Source organism: Conger conger, chromosome 10 (assembly GCF_963514075.1).
Source record: "Conger conger chromosome 10, fConCon1.1, whole genome shotgun sequence".
In the NCBI taxonomy this organism is placed as follows: domain Eukaryota; kingdom Metazoa; phylum Chordata; class Actinopteri; order Anguilliformes; family Congridae; genus Conger; species Conger conger.
The window spans coordinates 27,879,971-27,892,553 of record NC_083769.1 but is presented as its reverse complement, the minus strand read 5'-3'; the positions used below and the strand labels follow the sequence as shown (position 1 = coordinate 27,892,553).

Here is a 12,583-nt window from a genome sequence, read left to right as displayed (position 1 = left end):
AGCATGTGAAAGATGCTCATGTCATTAAACATCATTAAGGCCCTGCTCCAGGGAGCACATGTACCTGTGAGCAGCATACGGTACAGCAGCATACGCACGATGACCTGCAGCAGCTGCTGTTTCAGGGGGACCTTCCTCCCGGACGGACTCTGCAGCTGCATGGGGCAGAAGGGCCCATATTAACACCGATGTGATCAAATTTCTCTTTTATTCCACCTTATTTATGATCATAGACACTCATAAAAATTAATAGATGACTTTCCCAACTTCTGAGGTTATAAAACCAACTGGACAAATTGTTCAGGCCCTCTGAAATGTGTCTGAAATGGCTCCTTTTCATACTCGACCTTAAGAGTAATATTTCATACACATTTCCCAACACCCTAATTCCCAAAGTATATATTTTTACGGTAATGATAATAAAGGATCTTTGGAAAAATATGGCCTGAAGAATGAAACAAATGAAAAGATGTGTCTGACTAAAATGTTGGTTACTAGAGGGATGTGGGATTAGGCCTCCAGGACACACAGCTCTATTTCTGAGCCTGTCAAATAAGGCCTTTCCTGGATCATTTTAATGGACACGGGCGCCCTGCTCGGACCCAAAGAGAAGATATAGTCGAAAATGAGAAAGCCTCTCACTTATCCTTTTATTATAAAAAAACATCAAGAGACTTATGGAAACCTTCCATTCCATTAACTTACATCAATCATAAAAGGTTTGGGAGGCCACACAGTTCTCCCATAACATCAGTTACACACACAACAATAACCTTTCTTCTGCCCTGAGGGATCCAGGTTTTAATATATTGGTACACAGATGTCAATGGAGAATAGCAGGGTACTATTATATTTTGAGGAACTACAGTAAAACTCAGGCACTGGGAACACACCATCATAAACAATAGGTACAGTAGGAGCACTCTGAACACACTGCAACTGTCATTACTGAAACCCGTGCTGCTTAAACCCCACATTACAAATCGCCATATTGCAGACATCACGCTTTCCAATTCTAGGCTACAATATGTTTACAGCGAAACAAACCATATAACTCCATAGCTATGATAGCAATGATATTCTGTGGGCCTTGTTTGTCTTATCTAATATAGGTGTATACCCATAGGCCACTATTTACTGTCTTTAGTCTTCTTTCTAACAAGAATGAACAGAATTTCCAACCCAAATAAAACACTGATACAATCCTGAACACAATCACACTTTCAATATGTTTGTCCAAACCCCAAGTACCAATTCATTATCTCAATGTTAAAGCATACACAATCACAGAATCAAAAACTCTGTGTACACCAAAAACATTCAGACATTCAACATCCAAAGTGTACACCAAACACAATGGCTCATTTAACCTCCCTCAATTCACGGCAAATGGATGGCACCAAACATGAAAATCCTGCTCTTGGCACCCAAAGCATGCAAATTACTGTGCCCAATATCCAACCCTCACTATCACTCTAAATTATCTACTTCCATGCAGAATGCTGGCACGAGTGAAGAAATACTGAAGGACATTCATACACTCACAATCCACACAATAATTACCCAGCATCACTCTCACTCCTGACACTGGCATATTCAATGGAGTCCTACAGCAGTATAATAGCCGAGAGAAGTTTCAAGGTAAATTTCACCCGATTTCATGTAGAATGTATGTCAGTTGCCTGACTGACTTTAAAAAAAAGAAAGATAATCGGTGAATTAATTGAGATCACTTTAAAGACACAGGCATGGCACACAGAAAAGGAGAAGGAAATCGATGGGGGCTTAATTGGCTGTGACACTCCTTTATTTGTGTGGCTCCAGAACCCAGAGTGCTGGCCCCACACCAATCTACAGTTCAGAACAGCGAGATTAGGGATTTAACACCCAGGGACATGGCCCATCCACACTGCTGGATTCCTAATCCAACCGAGCTGTCCTGCCTAATAACATGACATAACTACAGAGCACACTGTGTTCCTGGCAGGAAGGCTGCTTTGGCTCCCCTTCATTCACAGTGAAGGCCCCCGTAGAAGCCACTTCCTGTCTGCTTAAAAGATAACACGATGGGGAGGATACGCTGATTTAAAAGGGTCTTTATTAAAAAAAAAAAAACTATGCTTCCCTAAGCCCAACGCCTATATGCAAGGTTTAGTGTGAAGCTAGTCCTGGTATAATTGTTTACAGATTACATTTTGTAACGGTTATAAAAGTGCTGATGGGAATGGGCAATGGGATGACAATTGTCACCAGAGAATTTTGATTAGTGGTCTGACAGAACTGAAGAGGGATGGGGATAGTGATTTTTTAGAAGAGCATGATTCAGTAAATCACTTTTTCAGCCTCTATGGATGTAATAGGATTTGCTTGATTGGACAAATATGATTTTTATCTAATGAGAAAAAAAGACAGATATTTCACATTATAGCCTCAACTCATGCTCAGGCACTCACATGTGGGAGAGCTAACTGGAGCTTATTCCAGTAAATATCCCTTGAATTTGGAACTTTCCAGTAGGATTCATCATGCGTATGAATTAATAATGAATCTGCAATCTAGGAAGTTTAATCACCACAGCTTCATTATTAAAACATCACTGACATAGGTCATCAGAGCTTAGACACATATTGACTTTAAAATAAAAAGGAAAAAAATAGAATTCTCTGAAAAAACCAATATATCGAGAGGTGAACATATTGTGTTGGAATGCAGTGTACCATCGGACAGGTAAGAATGCAATGGCACCATCACTTGAATTAACCTGCTTGTTAGCATAGCGTGTCTTAATGTCCCAATTCTTTTTTTGTCTGGAATACATTTATCATTTCAGTAGGTGCTGTCTTAGTTCAGGGGTCCCCACAGCACCCCAGTAGTTTAGTTCTGGGGTCCTCCCAGGCCAGTGGGATGAAACGCCGGGGCATAGTCGACTAGTAACACAAACTACTCAGGCTGAGACTGCTGATGCCTGGCTCCAGGGCTCAGTCTGTGATGAGAGCCCCATGTTACTCAGCATCACTCACGTAATGCAACATATCAGAGGATGAAAGAACCAAAGGCAGAGAATACATGTACTAGTATCTTAACGGACTGTGTCCTTTCATCTTTTTCCAGAATCCATCTCTTCAGTGCGCTTGTGTGGTCTTGGGTTAAAATATCTGACTACACTCTGCACTGAGAGCAACTGACATCCTGGTTCCAGGTTAAGAAAGCAACATCGCAACACCCCCCCCCCCCCCCCCCACATTGATAGAACGGCTCTTGAGAGAGGGCCATAGAAAATGCAATCCAGACAGCATTTTCACTGAAAGTGACTTTTATAACAGGTCGAGGCCGACGTTTAAAGACGTGCTGACCAGCACTTAGTGTCTTCTGCAGCCGCATCATGGCTTGCCAACAGCCAGGAAGGGCTCGCAAATCAATGCCACACGCCGCCAAAGCACAGCCTGTGCAATATGTTGATTTGATTGGGGACCTCTCTCTAATTAGCTTTTTCCCACTACTGTACCAGCTACTTCCCTGAATCTCTTCAGCACACACATATACAGGGATAAATGTTTACAAACAGACCTACATAAATAAACACATACACACGTATTCCTTGCAGGGAGGGGGGGTGACACCACGGTTAACACACTAACATTCCGGCAGTCAGCTCATAAATAAAAGACAGTGTAGACGCAACAGTGGCTGCAGCTTCTCTGATACTATCTGGTCCTTCCAGTGATACAATCATCCCATACAAACACTTCATCACTGTCACCCCTGCCCCCACAACAGAATTACACTCCAAAAGCACTTTCACATTCTCACTTTAGATGCACACTGTGCCCATCTCTAATAACAGCGGGAATACCAGCGGAATACAAGGGAAGTGAAAATATGTGCTCAGTGGCTCATATTTTACATGGGTAAACAATAATTTTTCATCCTTGTTAACAAGAAACAGCCAAATAACAATATCAAAGCCTTCTTGATCTTTACAGTCGTTGCAATTGGCTTAATTTCACATAACATGCATTCACCACCGCATTCATCAATATTCTACACATTCATCAATGTATCATGTCAAATGACTTCCTATTGAATTTTACCCCTGTGTTTCATATGTTAGAACTAATCCACAAAGATCTGTACTGGGAAATGAACTGCTACAGTAAGACTTCAGCCAAAGAGCCTGAGACAGTATTAATGTTTGTTCAGCTCATTGATCACTGTACTGTATGGGTGATTATGTGCCATCTCACAGGGGCTGATAGCGGTGCTGAAATATGTCCTGTGAGGTAGTCCTGTAGTAGACATGACACATCACCGTGCTCAGCCTTCCAGCGTCTGGCCCTGCAGAACACTTGATGTGATTAAATAAATAAAAAAATCACTTAATGTGATTAAATAAAAACAAGGCACCGTTCTGGAGGAAGTGACAATCAGACAGCGTTCAGTGTTCCTTTATCACGGCGGACAGGAAGCAGACGCACGGTGGGGTTTGAGACGCTATTCAGCCACTTTCCTCACACTGGGCACGCCTGTGCCGCACAGACTCCAGCGCTGCCCAGCTGCCCTTTTGGCCCACGCTCTGGTATTTCAGGTCGTTTCGGCTGCTGTGTGAGTCACGTGGATTTCTGCCCCGCTTGTGACTGTACTTCTCTGCGTTACATAAGCCAGGGAGAACAGGAAGAGCCACTGCTTCCGGTACACCGGCTGTGCCACTGCCCGGACCCAAACAAGAGCTGATTTCATTTTCTGGAACACACTGTACATAATTGGCCCTGTGTTTTGAATAGCTGTAAGAATTTATCCAGATGCTTCACTGGCTGAAATGAGGTCACCAGACCAGTGATTAGACCAGGTCACCGGCCTAAATGTATAAATACAAACTACCAGCAGCTGTACAAGGAGCTTTCTGTGTGTAAACAGAGAGGGTAGATTCCAGCAAAACAAAGGGAATGGATTTATTGATTACTATGGAACTGTTTTCTCAAGAAATGGAAACAATCATGTTTAACCCAGCATAATCACATCCAAAAATAAGAATCCTCAATACCTGCTTCCTGTCTTCCATACTGAGCCAGGCATCCCAGTGCAGCTCTGCAGGCATACAGAGCACCAATACACTACCCATAATGCACTGGCTATCTACCATATCCAAAAAGCACCATGCTCTCCATTGTACACAAAATATTGCACACACATTCAATTTCACAGACAGCGATTAACAGGCGGAACACTCAAATGCCAAAGGGTCACTGTCTGTAAGTCTCAGTAAATCACACGCTGTAAAGCACTGAGGATGTAGAGTCAATAATCCTTTTAGAGTCAACTGAAACTCAGGGTTATGCTTTGGTTGGTTTGTGTCTGTGGGCTCATTGCTCTTGAGTTGAGTTTATACTGTACACCTACAGTATACATTTGTGTGCATTATATTACGTAGCAGAGCTTATGCGGAATTCCACATTATATTGTGGGAAAGTAATCTTGGATTAGATGTTTTTAAGGAAAATGATCCCTGGTGATGAAAATGATCCCCAAGACGATGTGATCCTCACCTCAAACTGCCTGGCGATGGAGGCGAAGGCGGGGCTGTTGTGACAGCTGTCCTCCAGCAGGGCTGCGCTCCGGTCGTAATGGGCCATGTACAGGGCGAAGACGGAGAACTCCGCCCGGCGTGACAGGATGACATCAGCGATCCGCTGGCTCTCCTCCCTGAAGGAGTGGTAAAGAACCAGAACCAATGAGAATCACATATTACCCCCTTCACTGTGTACAGTGCATAGCCTCTCTGGGGTACTGGTATTGCCCAATGCACATTTCTCCTCCGGCTTCTATATAGGGCCATTTTAATACACATCAGAGAATGTCTCTCTATTCGTGAAAAGCTTGTCTAATGATTGAAACATGCTTCTTGCTTATGAAGCGAAATCACCCACCAGAAACTGGATGAGCACTGCACATGATATGTGGCAGACACTTTACTGATATCAAGTAACAAAGGATGAATGGAGGGATCAATAGGTGTTCTGTGGGTTACAGCACATGAGAGGGCATGGATGTGTGCTGGTATTTGTAGTGGTTAAGAACTGTACACAGTGTTTGTGTGCTTGTGTATGTATGTTTTGTGTGTGTATGTATGTTGAGTGTGTGTATGTATGTTTTGTGTGTGTATGTATGTTCTGTGTGTGTGTGTGTGTGCGAATGTATGTTGTGTGTGTGTGAATGTATGTTTTGTGTGTGTATGTAGGTTGTGTGTGTGTGTGTGTGTGAATGTATGTTCTGTGTGTGTGTATGTATGTTGTGTGTGTGTGTGTGTGTATGTATGTTCTGTGTGTGTGCGAATGTATGTTGTGTGTGTGTGTGTGTATGTATGTTCTGTGTGTGTGCGAATGTATGTTGTGTGTGTGTGTGTGTATGTATGTTTTGTGTGTGTGCGGAGGACGTATCGGCCTCTCACCACTGTGCGATGCGGTGCTCCAGCTCTGTGAGGATGTGGCAGTGCAGCTGGTAGATCTCGGGCAGGTTGCTCAGGATCTCATTCAGCCTGTCCTCCTGCAGAGCTGGCTCCCCCTCCTCTCCCACTGGAGCCCCCACCGTCTGCCTGAAATCCTGCCACGGAATGAAAGAGCAGGCCTCTATCAGGGCTCACAGTGCAAAACTCTCAGGATTACCCATAAATTACACCACATATGAGACAAAAACCGCCCCAGACAGCCCCATCTCCTCACCTGGGCCCCTGAACCTCACACAACCTGTCACAGATCCAACAGTTTTACTGTGTTAATATCTAAAAGGCTTAGTGTTTAATTTAATTCACGTTTAAATGTTTACAGACTTTGTACATGTGACTTTGTACATGTTTAACATCCCTCATGTGAAGGATAAGTGCTCAGGAGTCATTCCTGCAGCCCATTCCAGTTGCTACATTTAAGAAGGTTAAGAATAACACAGAATAATAACAGCTGTTGTGAGCCAGTCCTTCGGACAATTTGTTACATAAGTTTATATGCTATTAATATTGTTACTATCACTTAAACAAATGCCACTTGTTCTGACTACTCAGTGGGTTAATTGTAAATAAACACATTCATATTTTGTCAACTTAACATCCCCAATTGCAAGGAGAGCTTAATCAATCATTATTTGTCAATAACTGAAGGTGAAGGGGCCTCAGGTCAGTGACGTCTTTATAGCTGCCTGAGACCAATTTGTTTTTTTGGAAACAAAGGCTGAAAATCTCCTCCCGACTTCCCATTCGGGAATGGGTGGATGGTCTTTACTTTTTCACAGGCCAAACAATAGAACAATAGGCCGTGTGTTTTCTTCAGAATCTCTCACGCGGTGGTCTCAGATGCATGTGAGAGGGAGTGTTACTTGGAACATTCCAGAAACTGACAGCAGAATTTTCTGCTTTTCCACGCTACAGGTGCTGTACAAATCTCCCATGACCATCATCCTTTTAGAATGAGAATGACACTAATGTTATATTTATAAATGTCTTTCTTTCACAGTCCTGTGGACTTGTATAAAAGTACTGAGAATTATTTTAAAAGTTTCTGAGGGTTTCACCACATTTTAATTACTATGTACAGTACTATCTCAGGAATATGGAGGCCATTTTGTTAGGAAACAGATGATTGGACTCTACTGTATATCATAAATAAACTAAAGGAGATGGATGTAATGACCCTAAATCATGAAAAAAATGCCATCATATTAATTACTTTCTGGAGATTGCCTGAGCCATAAATACAGTGAGATATAAGTTTGATGTCTCAAACGTGGTTTGGAAATTAGTGTTGTAACATGAAAGAAGAACTTCCAGCTGACCTTACAAATACTGTGACCACAAAAAATCAACGGCATGAAGTAAACCTGATGCAGAGAATTAAACTGGGTACACACTCAGGAAAATGGCACATCTGCTCTCTCATAACACACTTTAACAGGGCAATTCTCCAAAAGAGCAAGGAACAAGTTTATTTCCCCTGACTAGTATTTGCATGGTAAAATATACCCAGTGTAAGGCACAGCCACAATGATTGCAAACAGAAAACTACCAGATGGCTGTTTACTAATGTTACACTCCATCACTTACTGCGCATAGCAGGGTCTCTGCTTCTGAATGACTCTACTTTCCCTCCACTCTACACCACTGTCCTGATCACATCTCTACTCTGTGGTATTCGACTGTTTTATCACCTCCAGCCTTCTATTCTGGCTACACTATTCTGGTCGCTACCAAACAAAACTATAGCTATGTGGACCTTTGGAAGACATCTTTCACCATTATATTGTCAGTTCACTATGGGCAATCCTATAATTAGAGCCAATGATACTTAGATAAAGTAATAATTAAAGCAGAAAGTAATCAAGGGAATCCTTCCGTCAACCGCTGTTTTTGTAAGGCTAGCACCATAAAAAAACTGATGACTTGTGGATCACTGTCTGTTTGGGAGAGTTATTGATCCTGCAATCTCTATGGAATGTGTGCCTCACATCCCTCTTAGTCTATGCATGTTTAAGTTCCATCTATTAGAAAACATTTTTGGGAAGGGGTGATAGACATTCAAAGATCACATGTGAACACCCCACGTGTGAAGATTACACATGTGAACTATTATATAAAAATAAATTTTTCGTAAGGGATTTTGCATCAGCTGAGCTGTACATGTGAATCTGCTATACTGCCAACACCACTTCAGACTGACTGATGCATTTGGCTTCCCCTGACCTCACCTTCACTCACCTCCTTCATACCCCCAGTTATGACGTGGGCATGCTTAGAGAGACATTACCCTGATAAAGGCCACGACATGACTAAAGGAGTTCTTCAGACCACCAACGTCACAAACAGGAAGCCCCTGCTGCTGAAACAACACTGATAAACACAACTAACCGAAGGCCACTGCTTCACTGCGAGGAATGTCATAACCATAAAAGAAAAGAAAGAGATGGATGCGTGGCAGAGGAAGTGATGCCACTGATGACTTCACAGGATTCCATTATTTCTGCATGGCTATTGGGAGCTCATTGGAGGACACTTTTTTTAAAATATAACATTTGATAATGGTTTAAAAAAGATTTAGATTCTTTGAAGAAAATTTGGGACAATAATGTGTCCTCTGAACATAGCCGGTTCATGCAGGTCTTACTAAACATGCTCTTCAAAGGTATTCCCAGATCCCTGAACCACTTTTTAACCACTAGAGTCATAAGTCCTTTCATTAATCCTTTTATAACAACAATGAAGAAAACGGATGAGACCTGAATGGACAAATACGTTTTTAATCTTTGAATCAAACCGAAACTAGGAATTCAAGGAAAGTAGACCAGCACTCAAGTTGTCAACATAGTTATCATTCTCTTTCTTAGTTAACTGGGTAATATCTCTCATTTTTGTCTATAACATCTCTCCTCTTTCAATTCTTCTGCTATTACACACTCCCACACACACATACACAATATATCTCTATCTCTAAGTACTCCTACACACAACAACATCTCTACTCTCTGAATACTCCTACACACACTGATATCTCTATTCTGAGTACTCCAACACACTGCTATCTCTATTCAGATTTCTTATATTAAGTGATTTAAAAAAGTAAATAGGATTTTTGAATGGGAAATTTTCTTTATGACCCAGGGGGCATGGTTTTGAAATCAGACTTTGGTACTCTATAGTGGTTTGATACTTGATCTGAACAGCAGATTGAACAGTTGAAAAGACACAGATCTGTGAAATGTCTGCATTTGCATCCCTACCTCCTGGAGCAGCTTCAATCCCTTTACATGTCTGCAAATAATGAATAGAAACACAGTCAACCAGCAACACAATGATCAATATAAGCATTGCAACTTAATTGTGTGATTTAAACACAGAAAATATTGAAAATGCTGGCTTCAAACCATTATGTAATGAATTAGCAATATTTATAAAGCTAAAGCCCAAACTGTATAGAATGAAACACTTTCAAGCAAAACTACAAAATAACCAAAATACAGTATTAGGCCAATTGACCTGAGACCTTGCATGTACATAATATATCCAATGCCCGGCCCCTGGGATCAATAAAGCAGTATAATCAGGAATAAATACAAAGGTACTAAAAAAAGTCCCCAAACCCTTACTGTGAAATTATATTGCTGCAATGTGAACGAAAGGTGATAAGATTACAATGTCAGTGTGCATCATTAAATTATAGACTGAAATGTAATAAAATTGGTACATACTCTTTCTCTGAATCCACCAGTTCTTTGGCAATATAGAATGCTCGGGATCGACCATCAATCTATGAATATGGAACCAATGTGAACCAATTATTTCAACAGAATTTATATCTATTTTATTCTGTTTTCATAGAACACCAGATCTAATATATGTCTTAAACATTAAATAATATGGTTACTTCACTGTGAAATACATTTAATGATCAGCATTCCTGTATCATGCCATACAGATAAATATTCACACATTATTATTCACATAATATTATATTACAAACATATTAAATAGATTTTTCACAAATAAAGATGAGCAGTTACAGCTGAAAAGAAAGCTGTAACTCTGTTACTCTGTTGTAGCATTTTTAATTTAGAGTCACTACAATCATGCTAAAAGGCATCAATTGTTCAACAACAGTACAGTATATATATCGTTCAAACATGGAAAACTGATCTCAGTAACATGCATGCTTTTTTGCACAACATACAGGCAGAAAGAGTCCAAATGAGGATCTTGTGATGGACAATTGGGTTACTGCGTGAGCCACTGACTGTGCATAAGCAAAGCTGTGTGAAACACGCAATAAAACATTCATGACTGAAAATTAAACGCCATGATTAATGTAAGTAGCCAATGAGGTGGTAAGGGCAGAAAAATCTATATTTTGGGTCAAAGTGACTATTAGGTCAGCTGTGATCCCTCAGACTGTTAAACATGAATTACCAGTGTAAATCAGCATAATTATGCAGTAGAGCCCACTAAAAATGCCTTTTGTTTATCTGCAATATAGATCTGGACATCGTATGAATCTTCCTAGACATAAGATTGCCATAGAGTGTCTGACTCAGCTGTGGCCAGATAGCCAGGCAGTGTGGCAGCAGCTCCAGGCTTACTGAGCAGCCATTTTAACAAACTGATAAACACATTCATGAAATCCAAACCCACCAGCCTAAACAAACACACACATGCACTCATGCATGCACATTCAGATTATATGCTGATCATATTTCAGATTAAAAGAAAATAATGTGCAGATATCTTTTGCAAGTTCTGAGGGCTTCCCTGGGATGGGTTCAAGTATTTTGCGTCCCTGAATATTTTCATGGAAACAAGAGAAAGTGTCACATAACCCAGGTCTGTACGGCAGTTGTTGCAAATGGCTGTTTGTCTAACCAGAGTCTGCTATTAATGGCCACACAGCAGAGGGGGAGATTTAGGCCCAGCCATTTCAGGCTCAGAGACTTGATGCCTGACATTAACATGCAATGTTGTGAAAGCAGTGTGATACAGTATGGCAGTGAACACAGAAACAAATATGAACAAAACAGATAGCAGGGACTTCACTTGCATTTCAATAATTCCTAAAAAAGTTTTAAAGATGATTCTGAAAATAATTTGGAGAATTGGGGGATACAGGGATTTTAATATTATTCATACAATGGCCCAGTGGTGTGCAATAAAACAGACCATTTTCGTGAACATTCCTCTGTGGGGGTTTGTTTTGAATGGCAGAATGCTCTGGATGCTGGTTACTGCATGACTGGTCATTGATTTCTTCAGATGCTCCTCACTGTCCTCAGCGCTACTCACCTGTCGGTCATAATTATGCTCCATCCCTCCCTCTTCCTCCTCTGAGGTGCGTCCCTGGTCATCCTCACCTCCTGCTGGCTCTGACGGTCCAACAGCCACAGGGCACACCTTGTAGGCCTCCGTATAGGCACTGCACAGAACATGACCCACAATATCACTACAGAATGCCAAACCTACAGAACCACATACTGTACACATGAACAAGGAACACTCAGGACTGACAATACCAATATGCAGACAAGCACTGACTGAGCATGCCTCAGAGTTTTACACTATAGTGTGGACAGGAGCTCTCATAACACAATTCAGTTTAATGTACAACACTATTCATCATCACTGTGATATGCAAGTCAGAACCCTCCTCCCATATGCACTGAACACATTTGGATGCCATGCATTCACTTTACGATAGGACCTTCAGGAATGGTAGTATTAGTGGCAGTTGCCTTAATGAGAGAGCAACTTAAACGTACATTTGGTACTAGTAACAATGCATGCACTGTATAATCTCTTTCCCTTTCTGTTTCCCTTTCTGTTGTGCTTCTGTCTTCTCCCAGCCAGTCTGCTTTTCTCCCTTTTCTTATCTTCCCCTTGTCTCTCCTCCTCCCTTATGCTTCTAACCCCTCATATCTTTCTTCTCCTTTTCTCCCCTACTATCTCTCCCCTCCTATCTTCTCCCTGTCTCTCCTCTCCTCCTCCCATACACTCCATAACCCCTGATATCTCTCTCTTCCCCTTTCCTCCCTTAATATCTCTCCCCCTCAGTCCCACCTTCTC

At 41.4% G+C, this 12,583-nt stretch overlaps 1 protein-coding gene across 2 annotated transcripts in view; it reads right to left on the bottom strand.

Moving 5' to 3' along the window:
- The window catches only part of LOC133139129 (FYVE, RhoGEF and PH domain-containing protein 5-like), a 45,714-nt gene that overhangs the window by 16,441 nt on the left and 16,690 nt on the right, over positions 1-12,583 (bottom strand). For both annotated transcript variants that reach the window (XM_061258461.1, XM_061258462.1), the window contains exons 3-8: positions 11,807-11,936; positions 10,225-10,283; positions 9,757-9,787; positions 6,446-6,597; positions 5,544-5,700; positions 65-155 (exon numbers count right to left, since the gene is read on the bottom strand). In XM_061258461.1, the coding sequence (XP_061114445.1) occupies positions 65-155; positions 5,544-5,700; positions 6,446-6,597; positions 9,757-9,787; positions 10,225-10,283; positions 11,807-11,936 (620 nt within the window). The remainder of the gene's footprint in view (positions 1-64; positions 156-5,543; positions 5,701-6,445; positions 6,598-9,756; positions 9,788-10,224; positions 10,284-11,806; positions 11,937-12,583) is intronic.